General features: G+C 38.2%; 1 protein-coding gene across 3 annotated transcripts in view; it reads left to right on the top strand.

Moving 5' to 3' along the window:
* Nucleotides 1-18,474, top strand: part of PAPSS1 (3'-phosphoadenosine 5'-phosphosulfate synthase 1) — a 56,499-nt gene that overhangs the window by 15,223 nt on the left and 22,802 nt on the right. For all 3 annotated transcript variants that reach the window (XM_040598072.1, XM_040598063.1, XM_040598081.1), the window contains exons 2-6: nt 459-573; nt 4,043-4,278; nt 5,594-5,732; nt 7,759-7,877; nt 16,887-17,000. In XM_040598072.1, coding sequence (XP_040454006.1) covers nt 459-573; nt 4,043-4,278; nt 5,594-5,732; nt 7,759-7,877; nt 16,887-17,000 — 723 coding nt within the window. The remainder of the gene's footprint in view (nt 1-458; nt 574-4,042; nt 4,279-5,593; nt 5,733-7,758; nt 7,878-16,886; nt 17,001-18,474) is intronic.

Below are 18,474 nucleotides of genomic sequence, written 5' to 3' on the forward strand. Positions count from 1 at the left end.
TGAAGTGAAAGTTGGACTAGATGTGCAATGAAAAGGCCTCTTCAGAGTTATAAATGAGCCAGTGGTTGACTGTTTTATGATGGAAACCTTTAGCTCAGAGTGAGAGAGAATTCATTTGATTTTCTTAGATTTAAATGACGTAATTACAAGTCAAGTCTAGCAGTTCATCTCTATTTTTATAGTTGATTTTTCTTAAAGGACTCGTATTTGACAGTAGTAGTTGACTAATCTGGCAATCCCAAGTTTCACAGAAGGAGCAGAAGGGATGCTATTTGCTATGGGTGGCTTTTCTAATTTCCATTGTATCCTTTGAGCTATGCTGCAGCTGATGGATTGGGTATTGATTTTACTTCCACTGGTGTGTCTCCAAGTCTTTCTTTGTGCCTGTGAATAAGTTTTAGTATGCTTTGCCAGCTCACCCTTTCAGAAGTTAAAAACCTAATCAACTTTTTTTACAGGGAATGCAAAGGGCAACGAATGTTACCTACCAAGCTCATCATGTCAGCAGGAATAAGAGAGGCCAAGTGGTAGGAACAAGAAGTGGTTTTCGTGGATGCACAGTCTGGTTAACAGGTACACGCACAGCTTTCTGAGGATGCTTTTGTTGTAGTTACTTTTCTGAAAAGGCACTTTGCAGCTGATTTTTTTTTCATGCAAAGTTGAATGTGTGTGGAATCTATGCAATTTTATTATGATTTTTAGCAAGAAATTGCTTTGGGATGGATAGTAACCTGAGAACGTATTTTGTTCAGTGCTCTGGGAGCATTGTTTTTTGGCACTGTGCACAGCTTAATTCCAGTTGAGTTTTGGAGTGTATGGCATGGGGGTTTTTTTTGGTGTTTTAATCAATTCTGGCTGTTCTTGCTGTCCTTTTTAGCTATTAACAAATGAAACCTAACTTTTTTTTTTTTAAGTCTGTATTTCTGAATCCTTTGTATAAAGGTCTCTTCTCTTTGGAATGTACTTGTCTCCTTGGGTTAAACATTTCAACATAAACCTATGCCTTTAGACACCAATTGCATGTTGAGGCAGTGCATACAGGGAGTTATTTTTGAGATCAGCTCTGTGTTTTTCACTGAATTGTTTTGATTGTAAAAAGAGTGGGTAAGTAAATTCTGGAAGACAGCTTTGTTTCATAACTGTGAGGAGATTTTTGCTCTGTCTTTCAATGTTCCTGGAAGCTTTAATGTATTTCCTTTGAAGGTTGTTTTTTTTTTTTTTTCTGGTTAAAACTTAAAATAAAAGATAAATAACACATTTTGTTATATTTAATTAGTTTGTAAACAGTTTAGAGCACTGTTGTGTTGTGGTACAAAAGATCTTCAAAGAGTATTAGAGAAATTTACTACCCAAAGTAAAATTTGTTTCCATTAGTGTTAATGAACATGCATAAAAGTTAAAGCAGTAGTTGAGAACAAATTGCTGAGAGCCATTCCAGAGTGGTTTGAAACAATAGCTTGTTGTCATGTATTTCTTTGGTAAAAGAGTGGAGCCCTTTCTCTCCCTATTTTTGTCATGTAGCTCCAGCCTGTCTTTCAAGGCTCAAATGATCTGGTAGGCTGTCTTTCTGTTTCTGATAACTTATTAATATCCATTTGCAAAAGGTCACGATAAAAATGTGTTTTCAGTTAGCTACATGGCAACATTTTCCAGTCATCATTCTTTTTAAACAAATGTAATCCTAATGCCCAATTTCCTTTTTTTCAGGAGGAAGAAGGGTGGTGGTAGAATACAGAAAAGTAGGAAGGCAGTAAAGTATTAAGTAGGTTATTGAAGATGTTAGAGCGCTTATGGTAGGGAGTGAGATGGACTATAGGTATTGAACTAAGCAATACTACCCATTCTAGAACTATGCAAACATGACTCTTCAAAACTCTGCTAGGTTTTAGAATAAAAGCTGAAATGTATACTTCCTTCAAGATTCTCTCATCTCATCAGCAGTCATGGGGTGGGAGTGTACAGAAAGTTATTTCAGGTGTCACTTTTCATTTTGAAGCTAAGATTTATTTGAGAGCTAAATGAATGTCTTGTGCTGTCAAGTGAGAGAGTCCTAGTAAAAAAAACAGAGTAACGTATCAAAAAAATGGAAAAGCATTACTTTCGTGTGTAAAATAATATGCCATTTTGGAAGTGTAAATTATTGTAAAGACTTTGTCAGGTCAAAAGATGTTTTTAATTTTCATTATTATATAACCTTTTGCATTTAATCACATGTTAAAGACCAAATGATGTGTGAAAAACTAGAGTTTGGGTGAATAGCAAGCTAGATGTGGGGACAATAATTGCAAGTCAAAGACTGCATCAATGAGAAGTAAATGATGAAGTTGCTGAAATCTTAATTTGGACTACCATGCTTATTTTCTAAGATGGGGGTGTACTTAATTGCTGCCAAAAGACAACTGTTCTGTTTCCAGCCTTGCTCTCCTTCTCTTGCCTTGCACAGCTGTAGTGCTTGCCTAGTCCAACCTTGAGCTGATTCAACTTGATAAATCAGTGAACTTAATACAGCCTCCTTCCACACACAAAAGGGAAAAAGAGAAAAAGAAAAAACTTGGGAAAAAACAATTAGCAAACCGAATTGGCTAACAGGCACAAGAGGCAGTGGAATAATAGAGGTAGGATGGAGTGGAGTGGAGACAAGGGAGGGCAAGAGAGCGGGACCTCCCCTTTTGGAAACTGGTTCTGGCCTAAGTTGTAATACTCAGCTTCATCTTGTATAACTGTTGCTCTTGTCAAAGTAGACAGGTGAACATTGACACAAAAACCTGGAGTTGTCCAAGAAAATGATATTTTTTATAGATTATGATAGGTCATTATTTACAACTCTGCAATTTTTTGAGTATGAGCCAAACCATACTAAAATCTGTGAGATTGATGAGGGTATTGGCTTAAGTTCTTATATAGGACTTGTCCTGGGATACACATATTCTTATGTTTTCAGTAGGCTGCTCTGCATCTTCTGGATATTGAGTGAAGGTGGAACCAGTGCAGTGACACCTCTTCTTTAAATTACCCCAAAGTATCAAGGTTCCCTTTGCACTTTCTGTTTTCCTAGAAATGGTTGTTAACATGATTGTCATCCTTTGCTGTAAAGGTCTTAGAAGTAAAACCAGACCGCTGTTCTGTGTGATTTTTTTTTTTTTTTCCTTCTTTCTCTGAAAGCTATAAGAAGTCTTAACCACCACTGATAAAGATCAAAATATTTTTATTCAACCACTAGTGCTATTTTTTTTAGACTACCATTACCTTGTATTTTTTTTCCTTACTCCAGGAATTGATGTCATCTTATGAAGATTTGAGTTCGTATTCCATGTAGGAATTGATTGATCCCTAAGCTGAAGCATGTGTTCCAAATAAACTCCTGAAATCTAGTCTGGAAAATTATTTAAAAACATTTCCAACTTAAAGCAAACAGTACGCTTTTTAGTGCCAGCAAAAACTCTCAATTGTTTAAAGGTTTGTTGCTGAAGATTCTGAACTGGATCAAAGTTTAATGTCTTTGCTTGGTGCTAACACACTCCAGTTAGTGGAGCCTCACTGCTGCGTGTGAGCCTTGAGTGAGTTTTGTTGTGTCTGTTGGGTCTAATTCAGTGCTGTTATTCTGCAAGGAGTAAGTACAGAGTGTGGTTTGATCTGATCCTATTTCTTTTGTTGACTGAAATTCACTTCAGTGTGAGATCTTCCTCTTCTGATGTAAATATAACATCTTGACTCTGTGTTGGGTTTCTGAATTTAGTTTGCTCAGATCATAACAACTGCCACCAGCAATGCTGGGAAATGTGCGCCAGCTCTGTAAGTGGCAGCAGGTCTCAAGGCTAAACTTTTTATTTGCTTCTAGTTGCACACTTAACTTTGTGCCTTACTCTCCTTATACCTATTGTGCGTGTAGAAGGCGCTTGGCTTATATTGCAGGTAAGCACCTCTGAGAGGCATTGCTGCTGATGCCTGTCACTTGATTTTTCATACTAGCAGTGGTACATGTGATACAATTTTCCCTAACTTGTTTCTATGCTTATATTGATATTATTATTGAATATTCTAGGTCTGTCTGGTGCTGGGAAGACTACAGTGAGCATGGCACTGGAGGAGTATTTAGTATGCCATGGCATTCCATGCTACACATTGGATGGTGACAATATTCGCCAAGGCCTTAATAAGAATCTGGGTTTCACACCAGAAGACAGAGAAGAAAATGTTCGTCGTATTGCTGAGGTTGCTAAACTGTTTGCAGATGCTGGTTTGGTGTGCATTACTAGTTTCATCTCTCCTTATACTCAGGTAAATGTGAAAACCCTCTAGGTAAAGTGTAGGGAATATACAAAATGCAAAATGTCACCAATTTTAGTTAAAGGAATCCCTTGCTAAACTTGCTTGCTTGTTTTTTTTATGACATTTTTCCTTTATAGAGATGATTACTCAAATTTCAGAAACATTAATCTTAAATATAAAAAGTTTACATTAGTCCTATAATTAGAACTGTCCTTCAGTCTATTAGGCAGAATTATTAATCTAATATTGGGAATAAACCCAAATGATACTCCAAGAGTCTTAGAATATCTTGTTTGATCTATGTAGTTTCCAGTACTTCAATAAATATGAAGACCAGATATAGATCTGAAGACTCAGTTAAATTGTTTTTAAAACTTTTCCATTAGTGAATGAATGATGTGAGCTGTATTTTCACCATGGTGGGTTAGGAGAAAAATGTTGAATTGGCTGTAGTTCTTTTTACTTTATTTCATGCTATGTATACAACATAACTGAAAACTAACCTAAATCCATGTTCACATTGTTTTGTGAAGACTCTTCATCTGTGTATGAGAACATAGATGACTCTCATCTATGACAGAAAGGATGTGTGAACACTAAGTATCTTGAAGAATGACCCAGACCTTTCACAGCATGAGAAGGTGTTATTTCTTCAGTTATAGTGATACAGATAGTTCTTCTGATAATCATTTGGAGAACTCAAGATCCTGCAGTAAAACAGAAATCTTCAGATACGAGGAAAAACCCCTATATTCAGTAAAAGATGGTTATAGTGGATTTTTTGAAAATTTTTTTGTTCTCTAAATGAAATTCAGTTGTTTCAATGCTTGGCAAACCATACAAATAAAGTAATATTTGGAGCATACAAGTCTTGTTAGATTGATGAATGCAGAGAAATCTGGTGCTCTGGAGAGAAGGGTGATCATATCAGGAGCTGCAGGTAATACCACCTCTGACTTTAGTGAGCTATGCAGATGTAACTGGGAATGCAGGTCTTAAGATAGCGGCAGGTATAGAAAAATCTGCGCTCTATGCCTGTTTTTTGTTTGGTGGGGTGTATGTTTTTGTTTGGATTTTATTTATTTCGTAAATCAGGTTAATCTAAACTATTTCAGATCTTCATGTCAGCTTTTGCCATGTGATGAACTGTAGCCAAACTGATGTAATTTGCAGGGCATCGGTTGATTTAATCATGTTTCTTTTTTCAGACTTTGAAAGCTCATTTCCATTTTACTGTTGTCTTTCTGCTTTCAAAGTTCATTTTAAAGAAGCTAATAACGATATGTAGGTGCAATCTTTTAGTTTTTTTTCTGTTTTCTTTCAGGATCGTAATAACGCCAGACAAATTCATGAAGGGGCAAGTCTGCCTTTTTTTGAAGTATTTGTGGATGCTCCATTGCATGTCTGTGAGCAGAGAGATGTTAAAGGACTGTATAAGAAAGCCAGGGCTGGAGAAATTAAAGGTGAACCTAGACGTAGTCACATCCTTTCTACATGAATGAACCATTGGTGTAATTTGACTCCACATAAGTGGATGTGCTCAAGTCTGAGAGTGTACTACCCTTAAAAGCAGCATGGGCTGGGGACAGGACCAAGCAGAAAATCAGGATCAACTTCTAGCTCATTTAACTGACTAGATAAATGCATAGAGTAAAAGGGCAGAAGTGGCTATCCTTAAAAAGCCTTGAGCAGTTTACGTGGTTTCTGTTGTAGGTTATGATTGAGGGTTAGTCTTACCTCCTTTGAGTATCCATCAACTAGTTAAAAAAGAGCCCGATTCACTCTAAAGTCTATAAAGGTTTGCATTAATAAGAGTTAACTAACGTCTTCCAAAAAGTAAAACATGATCACTGTCTGTCTTTAAAGACCATTAAGAATGCTTCTGAAGAGACTAACTTCTATTTTGAAGTTAAGGGTCTGTGCTAGTGCCCATGAAAATAATTTCATATCCCCAGCCTCAGATCAAGATTTAAGTACAGCCTGCAATAAAAAAAGCTTAAATATGTGATTACTCATTGCAAGGATTGTTTCAAGCTGTGTTATATTACAGTTTGCAGAAGCTGACAATAGCACTTTTTACCTGTATTAAGAAGCAAAGCAGTGATTAATCACTTTCAGAGGCTGAGTTTGCAGATGCTGTAATGAGGAACTCACCGCTAGCAAAAGTGATACAAAATTCAAGAATCTAAGATATTCCACCTGACTGGTTACTTGATAATTCTAGTACTACCAAATATACCATGTGAAGACCAGGAATAAATAAGGCTGAACTAAGGTTTGCTCAGAATCGAAGCAAGATGGCTTGAGACCTTACAGTACAAAGATAGTTCTGTACAAAATCCTTGTTTGTCCTGTAGAATTTTATTAATATTTTATTAATCTTACAAGACCCATAATGGAACTGTGTTACTTTAGAAGTGGTAGTGAAGTATACAGTGCCTAAGTAAGTTACAAATGGGTCTAGCAGTGGCTGTATCTTCTGACTTGTCAGATATACGAAGGATGAAAATTAAATGAACTTGCTTGTTCACGAGGAGCATCAGCAACTGTTTTCTTCTTTTTCCCTGGAAGTGGTAATGGGACACTTTCTTTGCCCCCTCTTCCCACTTCTCCAGTAATCAATACTTCTAAATTGCATGGTTTTTGGAACAGATACTGGCCTTTCTTTTTCATATGGGGTACTGCAGCAATTGATTTTTTTCTCAGATGGGGAATGAAGCTACTAATTTTGAGATTATTTAAGTCTGCAGTGAAAAACTCTATTTTTAATGTTTGCATCTGCAGTTGTAGAGGATGCAGATGTTCAGTTGCTGTAACCCAGCTGATACTACTCCTGCAGATCTGACTTGTAGTGCTTACATGCATTGCTGTTGGGCTTGATTGTCCCTTGTTTGTGCATGGTTATTCAGAATCTCCTCTGTTTCAAAGCAGACTGCTAGCTAAGTAAGCTGGAAGAAGTGTCAGTGATAGCTTGTACAGTCTGTGACAATAGTTGTTGTAACTATAATAAACACACAATCTACTTTACATTAACAGCTATCTTAAGATGAGTGATTAGCTAATGTAATAGATGTTGGAATTCCTTACTCTTTGGAGTGCTGCTTGGTGGCATGAGTGTAAATTTACACATATACTGATTGTTCAGCTTTGTGTTTAAAACCAAACAAACCAAAACCCCACAACAATCACATCACAGCTAATAATGAAGGACAGGTGATGGATGACTAACTCTGGTTTGATGTGCACAGTTATTCTGCCAATGGTCTGTCCTTTATTCGCAATTTAAGTCAAATAACTTCACTAACAAAAGTGAGCTATGTATGTGCTGCAGAATGCCGAAATTTGATGCAGTCATGTAGTAGGATTAGCGGATGGACTGATGAAGAAAAAAACCTGTTGATTATCTAGAAAACTTGTCTGTGAACAATGTTAAAATTAGCACTATCTTTTGGAAAAAGTCAGTTAAGATTTTTTTCTTATGTTCTGTAGGTTTTACTGGGATTGACTCGGAATATGAAAAACCAGAAGCCCCTGAGCTTGTGCTGAAAACTGATTCCTGTGATGTGAATGATTGTATACAACAAGTTGTGGAACTTCTTCAAGAAAGGGTGAGCAGAAATGCAGATAGATCTTAGTAACCTTTTCAAAACATTTGTGCCTGCAGTTTGAACATCTGTACTTGGAAAAGCAAAGACAGTTTTTTTTAATAGTTGAAGGCTTATGCATCTTTAAAATCTAGCTTTCAAACTTGTCCTATTATGTGCATCCTTTTTAAACCTAAACATTGCAGCAACATTGATCTCTAAGTGAAATAAGATTTGGACAAGTGGAAAATTATATTAATTATCATAACTGATAACTGGAAGGGAGAGAAGGGTGTCTCAGTTGTTACAGAACCAATGATGAACGCAGGCTTTAAAACTGGTTACTGGCATTTGTAAGGGCCTGAAATATTTTACTTTGTCTCTATAGCAAGCCAATTAATATATACTGCAGATGTGAAGAGACAGGGCTGTATTTACACAGTAATTTGAGCTGGCTTAGATAGGGGCTGCTGTGGTTGTGTCTGGTTTCCCTTGTTCCCAATGTTTTTCTTGCACTAGTAAAAGTGGTTCTGCAACTGTGTAATGACCGGTTCAGGAAGCTGATCTTCTTGACGTGGCTGAGTTAAGTTATTGGTTCATAGCTTCTGAAGAGGTAGGTCTCTTTCTTTGTTCATGCCTATGATCTACACCAAAACTTTTGAAGCCTCTGGGCTTCCTCCTGTTTGATAAGTGGATTCAGCTCACTAGCCAACCTAAAAAACACACCAAACCAACAGAAAACCAACCAACCAACAAAACCAAACCAAACAAAACCCCTCACAAACAAACAGTAGTATGCCAGCAAACCACGTACAGAAAACAAAACAAATAAACAACCAATAACCCCAAACCTGCCAAAAGCCGTGAGATGGCTTTATTCTCCTGAAACCATACGCCCAGAATCTACTAATCTTCATCTAGAAGAAATAGGTCTCCTTACATTCTTATCTATAGTCTGTGGATAGTGGGATGACATTTGAGACAACTAATTTAGATACTCTAGCAGGCAATTACTCATATTTTTGTGAGGTGCATGTTCTGGAAATTTAGAGTGTAGGCGGTAGCTTGAGTAAAGCTCCATCAAGTGTTGAAGTTGGTACAAGCAAAAGACCTCATCATGTAGCCAGCGTGGAGTTGATTTTAATCCTCTGTGCCACTACAGCTCTGGAGAGATTTAGTCCCTTGTATCTAAATTTTCAAGAAGGCCCTGTTAATAGATCACTGCTTGCACAGTGTTGCTCAGGAGATAAGACAGGGCAGAAAACCGCAGCAGAATTATTTATTCTTACCCTAATGCTAATCTGAATATTTTCTGGAAGAAAAAAGGAGACGCCTGTGTAGGAGTCCTACCTATGGGAGGTGGCATTTCGTGACTGTGGGAAGCCTTGCGCCTTCTGCTCAGAACAATTAAGTAAACTTCATAATTGTAGAAACCAATGTCACGTGTGCCAAGATAGTGATCTCCAAAGTACATTAACACACTTGGTACACGGTGCTGAATGCTGGCTCCTGGCCCAGTCAGCTGTCCTATGCTTGAGGCACAGTTTTAGTGCTTTTATTTTTTGTCTTTATAGCCAACAGTATCACAAATGCCAAGATACCTTAGTGGTTGCTTACTTAAATGAGAGAGAATGAAACTAAGGCATGGCTGAACAGGCATGTGTTGTTCTCAGGCCATATTAATACAGTGATATCTTGAGAAAATAATTTCTCTAGGTTTCCTTTAATTGGAACAAGCTGTGCCTGTGTTCTTTAATAATGGATTGTGATTAGTAAAGAAAAAGGCTATAGGCTAGCAGGATTAAAAATAATTTGGGATATTCGTTTTGTTTCAATAGCTGTGAAAACGTTTAGGAAGAAGTCTGCACAAAGTATTGGTAAGCCTTGAATTTCAAGGTCTGTTTTTATAGTAGTTCAGATAATAATGGCAGTAAAGACAGCTGGAACTGTATAAATGTGTGTTGAAATAGAGATACAGATATACACACATACGTATTTATTAAACTAGAATTTGAAACATTGTTCTTTTATAAGTAGTGGAATTATTTGGTTCTTAGAATTTTTCATAATATTTGAGAAGAACTCTGAAACAAATATATCAGGTCTTTTCCAAAAACACGTTCAGTCCTTTATGGAAGAATAAGGGAGAACCACATGGAAATAGGAGTAATAAACAGCTGTGGAACCTGAAAACTTCTTATGTGGTATAACTTGGTTTTGAGGATCATCTGGCTTGGTTTCTTTGCATGTAAATGTAATAGATACTTCAAAGCTCTTTTTAGGGACCTAGAATACAAGGTACTGATGAGCATCTCCTAAAGCTACTGAGTCTGAGTCATATGAAAGTTCCTTTCACCACTTCTCCATGCCTGCACACCACCACCTCCCCCCCAGCTCCTTTCAGTACTACACAAATTGGTGTTTGCATGCTTGCCCCCTCCTCCCCAGCCTAGTCAGAATGGCTTATGTAGCTTTTGAGCTTGATAGTTTTGGCTTTCAATCAGCTGATACTTTCCAATGGAGTCAGACAAGCCTAGTGTAGGTGTTTGGCTGTAAAGATCTCATTCTGTGTGTTCTTGTTTTTCCTGTCAACAAGTATAGTTGATCTGGCCCCTTGCACAAAATTCATGCTTCCTTACTATGGAACAAGTTCAATATTTAGCCTGGAAAATATTTTCTGAAGAAGTCATAACTCAGGAATGCCATCTTTATTGTTGAGGAAGTACAAAGTGTACAAGGAAAGAGTTGCATTTCTAGTAGGTAACTTTTAATTTTTAACTACCTTTTGTATAAATGTCCTGTTGTTAGGGACATCAACTTACAGGGGCTCTACAAATACAACCTCCCAAACTGGAATCTGATTATGCACTTTACTACTATTTAGTTCAGTCCACTGTGAGTGTATGGATCAACGTTCTGTCCCTTGTTCCGTCTCCCATCCATCCCCCAACAGGTACAGCCAAGTTCTTACCTAAGCTTAGCATTATACTCGTATTTGGGAAGGTGGTCCTCATGGTATCTTATAGTACTGATTTCTTAGACTTGCTCACACGATTGCTTGCAATTGTATTCAAATTCTGAATTTTGGAGTGGCGAGAATTTGAAGCAGAGTAGAAGTTAGGGGTTGTTCTTTGTTGTGGTTTATAAGGTCAAGTTGTGTGTGTGGTGGTTTTTTTTTTTTTTTTTTCTGTTAATGATGTGAAGCTTGAGGCTGGCAGTTCCTGGAAAATATAAAATGGATTCTACTGTTCTGTAAATCTGTTTGTTTTGTGGTTTTTCTTTTAACCTCAAATTTTACTGTAGCTATCACTATAACAACACCATGGTTCTCTCTGGAGCAAAGTTCTCAATCCTGTCTAGTTCCTCATTCACTTATCAAAAACTTGATAATAAAGAATACTCTGTGTGATCATGTTGGTCATCAATGCGAATTACCACAGACTCCAAAACATCTTTCGGTATTTTTTTATTAAGAAACTTGCAAACACAGGAGCTTAGTATCTGCAACATTCACATAGAGCAGGCATTACAGGTCTTCAGCTCACTTTGTTATTAGACTGTAAATTAGACACTCAGAGTATATTTGGGACAATTGATTATACCCAGCTGCTGGGTGGGTTCTGAATCATTATTTTTTTGTGAAACTTTGTTTCCTGTCTCCTCCTGCTTTCAAAATAATTTCAGCAGAAAAACTGTATGAATACAACTGTTACTTGTTCAGATGGCGATGTCTACAGGAAAAGGTGATTGGATGGAACTAACTGGGATTTCTAAAACAAAATGCAGATCATGCAGATTTTGTAAATGGTATATAATGCTGGTAATAAGCATTTGTATGAAATAAAGTACAATGACATTAACTTGCAGCATACCTATCTTTTACGTTTGATACATGCTGACATTGTGTGCAATGACTGACCTTTTGATAACTAAACAAAGTATCTTCCTTCCTGAGACACGAGAAAGAGACAAGAGAACCCAGGCCAGCATCAGCTTTGGTGCAGGTGCATTCTACAACAGAGTGAGAGATTGAGGCATATGGAGGGTGGTTTCCTGAGCCAGGGAGTCCCAGGGGAAGGGCAGAGCAGAGACCCGCCAGGAGCCCACAGCTCCCATGGGAGCAGCTGACCAGGTGTGCGTGGGCCCGGGCGTAACGGTGGCCACCCCCACTCCCACAGAGGGCAGCCCTGGGGAGTGCTGTGACCAGGGTGGGCAAACGGGCTGTGGCATGGCATGGCTGAGCGGGAGGACACCTCTTCGAGGAATGGACATTCTGCTGGCTGAATGGAGAGACTTGAAAGTACACACATCCCAGCAGCTGGGCACTGGTCAGTGACCATCTGCACAGGTCAAGGGCGCTCATCCTACCTGACCCTCAAGGCAGAATGGTGGGCAGTCATCTGAGAGCAAAGGCTGCAGCTCCAGGGGGGCTGTGCCATCTACCCCAGCAGCGGCCAATGCCTCCGCAGACAGAGCTGCTGAAGGAAGAGGCTGCAGCGCAGGCCTCGGACTTGCAGGAAGGGCCTCGACCTTTCTCCTTGGGGCAGGGACAGGCAGCAGACCTGCCTGCAAAAGGTGTGCTCAGGTGGAGAGGCTCCTGCAGAAAGTGGCTGCAGAATGTCAGGTAGGCTGAGGAGAAGTTAGATAGCTGGTTCCAAGTTGCACTCTGCAGTAGACTTACAGGCCACAGGTAAGCAGCCAAAACCTCCCCCACCAGCACATGCAAGAGGGAGGAGGGGGGCCAATAGTGCCGGGGAATGGAAGCTTGCAATGGCAAGTACCTGGAGGAAGAAGAGACTTTCCCTGAAGCCTGCGGTGCCCTTGCAGAATTGCCTCGCCACTCTGCAGACTGAAGAGGAAAGATGCGCCACATCAGGAGAGATGCTGGAACAGGGAGTAAGGCAGCCTGATCTGTTGCCTGTGTAATACCTAGCGCAACTAAGAAAAGGTGACCCGTAATGGTGGTAGGTGACTCTCTTCTGGGAGGGTACAGAGGCACCTATTTGCTGACCTGACATACTCTCTAGAGAGGTGTGCTGCTTACTGGGAGCTTTCACTGGGGACCTTGATAGGCTTGAGAGGTGCACCCATGTGAACCTTTTGAAGTTAGCAAGGCCAAGTGTAGAGTTCTGCATGTGAGTCAGGGCAACTGCCATTATCGGTACAGGATAAGTGGAGAATTGATGTAGAGCAGCCCTGAGGAGGAGGCCTTGGGGCTGTTGGTTGACGAGAAGCTCAACCTGACTCAACAATGTGCACTTGCAGCCCAGAGAGCCAACCATATCTAGAGCTGTATCAAAAGAAGCACGGCGAGCAGGTTGAGGGAGGTGATTGTCCCCTTCTGCTCTTGTGAGACCTCACCTGGTGTTTAGCTCTGCAGCCCCCAACATAAGGAGGACATGGATCTGTTGGAGTGAGTCTGCTGGAAGAGAGCCACAAAGATGGTGAGAGGGCTAGAGAACCTGTCCTGTGAAGATAGGCTGAGGGAACTGAGGTTGTTCATGAGATGAAACATAGGAAATTCAAAGTAGACATAGGGGAAAACTTTAACTGTAAAGATGGTAAAATATTAGCACAAGTTGCTCTGAGATTTTGTGGATGCTCCATCCTTGGAGTTAGTCAAAACTTGACTGGCCCAGTTCCTGAGCAGGCTGCTGAACTGGGACCAGGTTTGAGCAGGAGGTTGGACTAGATGACCTCCAGAGGCCCTTCTGTGATTCTGTGACATGGCTCGTAACTGTTTTGTGTGAGAAGCTGGGGAAAAAAACCCTATGCTCTGTGTAAAGTATATGCAAGATTATACTATTAGTTTTATACTGTTATAGTGAAGATGTAAGCAAGAGTGAGCAAAAACCAGTATAAGCTTTTAATCATAATTTTAAAAAAACCACCTCAGTATTTGACTTCTGTAATTCCCACATCAATAAAACACCATTTCTTCTCACGCTTAGATTAAATTAAGCAGAGCTTCCTGTACTTTATGGATTTCCTATTTTTGAGGTATGTGTGCTTTAGTTGTGGGTGCTTTTTTCTGAAAACATACTACTGAACGTTACAGGAATTTCAGTACCTCAAATTGGTAAAAGGGCACATATAGCTTTGGAGTTAATATTAAAGAGCAAGCTGCAGTTACATGGAGTTGTGTACCTGTTAAATACTGTGATGGTGGTATTATTTATTTCTTTTGCTTTCTTCTCTTGTTTTTAAACTTCTGTGTTCTGGGAAAAGGCACAGACAAGGTTTTGGTTCAGAGCCATTCTGTGTTAATTGCAGGGATTCTCCTTTAGGCAACAATCATCCAGTTAGATCTGCTGACTGATAGGTTTGTATGAATATTTCCTAGGTGGTTGTGGTCAAAATTATTTAAGATTATGTAGATGTATATAAGCTAAACATGAATTATTTTGACCAAAACAAATGCGTAAAGGGGTGTCTTTACACATACGAGAGAAACGTCATTTAATGTCTGGGGTCAGAAGTTCCTATTCTTTGCATCAGTGGAGGAGTGTTTCTATGGCTCCAGTGAATTTACAAAGTGATAGAACACAACTGGTGGGCAGAGAAGAGGCAGCCCTCAGTCCAGAAAATAACGTCTCCCTCTGTTAAGATCGTGGTGGCCACTACATGTTTCAGTTTTCCCTATACTTAAAAGTACTGACAAACTGCCTTGCAAGCTGTGGGTACCAAGACTTAAGTGATTATTATAGTCAAGCAAATACCTCTGTTTTTTCCATATGTAAATAATACAGTGGCCTTACACCTCACTATGATCTTACAAGGCTAGTTATTCAGTAATGTAAATTGGATGTCACTTGTGAATGCCCGTCTATGGGAAACCTGCCTGAAGGCCCTCTCTTTACAGACTGTTGAGGGTGTTAGATATCAGCAAAGAACCTACTATCACAGTCTGAGGAGGAACAGTCCCATGAAGTATCTGGTTTATTTTTTTTATTATTTTGTTATTATTTCTATGAATGCGTCGATAAATAAGAAATATAGTGGAATATGGTGTAAATTATCCTTTGGTAGAATGAACCTTTAAGTAAACTTAATACCTTGAAGTGGTCACTAGATGGCTTGCTTGCCTAGTATTTTCGTAAAATTCATGTGGTTTAAAGACCTATGGATTCCTTTTACTGCTTTTTTTTTTTTTTTTTTTAAATCTAAGATGCTGATGGTTTTTTATAATCTAAGATGCTGTTTTAAATACCATTTTTATGCCTGCAAGGGAGTCTAGGTTTACTAATCCTATAAATTCTCTAAATATCTGACTCACTGTTGCAAGAACTATCAAGATATTTACATCCTTATAATGAAGTAGGTTGTTGGCAGAAAATACATTGTGAAACCTTTGTTTTCTCCATTGTTTAGACCGTTAGTGGGGCACTAAAAACAGGATAATATCTGAAGACACCCTTTCAATAGGCACATCTATTTTAGGATTTTGATGGTTTGTAAAATCAGGACATTTTAGCATGTTAATGAACTAGGGTCCAGAGGGGAATCTTCTATGGAGCAGCTTAATGTGTATTCAAGTCATACTTGGCTCGTAAGGTCTGCTGTTCTTTACAGCAGGCAATGCCTTTACTTGATTCTGGGCTTATTGCTGTGGCAGGAGTCTGCTGCAGCTCTCCTGGGCTGTAATGCTGCTGTGCAGTCGGAGAAAAGAGAAGGCAGGTTTTGCCTAACTTGCTGTCTAATAAAATTAGCTTCCCAAATGATGTCTGATATGTAACGGACTGAGCTTTTCCATATAAAGGATAATTTCTAAGTGCTAGTTAAATTTGATTTTCTTTTATTTGTCTTTGGAGATATGAATTATGTAACAGCCAGTGAGTCTGACTCACTAGGTATTTTTACTCCCGCAGTCATTTTATCTCCCGCTTCCTTTCATCATCTCACTTCCTTTGTTTTACTTTCCACAGAGGTAGTGCCTAATGTCTGATAAATCTTGGATAAATGCTTTAAAATGCTTAGGCAAACTTTGTGTTTCATACAGGCATACCTATTTACTCTGGGCTGCATATACTGGAAAAATAAAGATAATTTCTTTATTCTTGTTATCTCTGTATATAATTTGCTATACAGGTGAGCATTTTTCTCAAAAAGTAAAGCGTTACTTTACAAAAGTTTCCAGAACTCTGAGAAATGTGTTTTAAAAAGACTGTCAGCTGCTTTTCACTGATATTTTGCTACTGAATATCACTTGATTATTTGACTGGGTTTTGACATTTTGCACCATCCTTTCTCAGAGGATACTCTTTAAGTTTTATCACTATGGCCTTCTTTCATTTCCCCCTTTTTTAAAGCAAATGTTTTTATCCTTATATTTGTATCTTACAAGAAGTTTAAGGTCTTGAGCATCGTGGTGTGAGAATGTCTTGCATGGAGGAAGTTGAATTTTTTTCAAATAAAACTGGTTATAAAACTAGATTTCAGTTCATTGCATATATATGCACAGATAGCTTCACATTTAAATGTTCTAGCTGTTCATATATAGATTAGGATACTGATGTTATGTCATTAATTATAAGTAATACATTTAATTTGTATTTCTGCATTAATGACTTTGTGTTGAGAAAGAGATATTTTTTTTTCTTTATCTCCATGTTACCACTTCTAACATATGTTGTATAGTGAATGACTTAAATTTATAAATGCTCAGTCTCTAAAACTTTTTTTACTACTTTAGCAAGTATAAAAGCATAGTGTCTTCCTTTCTGCTGTAGATAACGTAGGCATTAATAAGTCATAAACCCTGTACTTAATTCAATGGTTAAATATTTACTAGGTAAATGTTATGTGGGGTACTTAAGGTTTTTGAAAAAATCTCGTCAGGATGTTTCGCTTCAGTTACTCAAGCCAGCAGCTTGGCTAGCAATGTATCATAATCTTGGAACAGTGCTGGCTTTTAAATTAGTAAAAAATGTTTAATGAATAAACTTTTGCTACACAGTAGTGTAACATTAGAATTTTATTTCCTGACTAAGTGTTCAGTGTCCAAGAAGCTTTCTGTTTATTCCTTTTATACAGGACATTGTACCAGTGGATGCCTCTTATGAGGTGAAAGAGCTTTATGTGCCAGAAAACAAGCTACAGTTGGCCAAAACTGATGCTGAGTCTCTGTTAACCTTGGAAATAAATAAGGTATTGTGTGTTCACTTATCTCACTGAAATTGAAAGACAGTCTAATCTGTTGCTCAGTGTAAGTAGAGATAGTCGAAATACCTGTACTGGTTACAGAATGTATCGCAATATACTTTTACCCTTTGTTCTTGAGAGAAGGCACAGCATCTGTGTTTTCTTTGATCACTTATTAGAGATAAATGAATCTCTGTAACTTCATAAATAATGGCTGGTATAGTGTTACTTAGCTTATCCCGAGCCTGAAGATTAAATTTACAGTGACTTCCTCCCATGCATGCCCCCTCTCCAGTCCATGGACTAAACCGTGGCTGGCATGTCCTGTATGATTAGCTATTTCTAGAAGAATTACTAACTTTTTTTTAACTTACACAAACCATTTTACTTTAAATTGCAGTGACCTAGAAATATGAAGACAGTTACTGCTTCTTGATTGTCCGTGTTGGTAACCTTCAGCTGAACGATAGTAAACTTGTATAGCAGCCTCAAGCAGCTGCAAATTTAAGTCTACAAAGAGATTATCAGAAGTACTTTTTTTTTTTTTTCTGGTTAGAACGTATTCATGCTACTTTTCTGACTTCCAGCAGAGAAAATGTGGAAAAATATGGATCAACTTGATCAACTCTGTTCTTATTTTGGTTAAATACACAATTTTTCAACTCAGATGAATTAGACAAAGCTGCTTCTGGCTGTGTTTCTGTTCTGCTTTATCTTCGTTTTCTGAAGAACTAGGCTTAAACACTGATACAATGCATGAGTGTTTTCAATGGCTTTTTGACAGTATTACTAAACTTAAAGCTCAGGATTTGATCGAGGAGCTAAGCTCAGAATTGGGCATCTGCAGTGAGTAACTTGACTTTGAAGGATTGAGAGAACATATCAAGCTCTGAATTAAATAGTTCTAAAATTTGCCTAGCCTTCTACTACTAGCAAATTTTAGTACTTCCTTTCACTGCATCATACTAGATTCCTTTCACATGTGTCTTTAAAACTTTTTATTACTTTGAGGAATAAATATTTAAGGTCACCATTATTAAATTTCTGTAGTGTCCTGTTCTAAATTGCTCCCTATCTAGAAAAACAAATCCTTTCCCCTCCCACCCCCAACCAGTGTGTTGTTAAATATCAAGCAAGTATGTAATGTAAACTTGGGAAGAAAATGTGTGTTGTACTTGCTTCAGCATAAATTATACAGTGTAATAAAATTAGTCATGCTCTTTGCAAAAGAGACTTGCACAAGCAAAGCCTGTCCTTGTCAGACTTGACCAAGTAGAAATAGTAGAGGCCACACACTAAGTCATAATGTGACTGTTTAAGTGCTAAGGAAGGAAATTCCCTGTAAGCTGATACCTCTTAAACTAAAATAAGTACTAGTCCAGAGAGAATTTTACTTCTGGATTGTCTCACTAGTTTATGCAATAAAAAATTTTTTTCTAATCTGTTTTAAGATTAGACCTCTTAATATTCACCCCCATAA

Source organism: Falco naumanni, chromosome 1, assembly GCF_017639655.2.
Source record: "Falco naumanni isolate bFalNau1 chromosome 1, bFalNau1.pat, whole genome shotgun sequence".
Classification (NCBI taxonomy): domain Eukaryota; kingdom Metazoa; phylum Chordata; class Aves; order Falconiformes; family Falconidae; genus Falco; species Falco naumanni.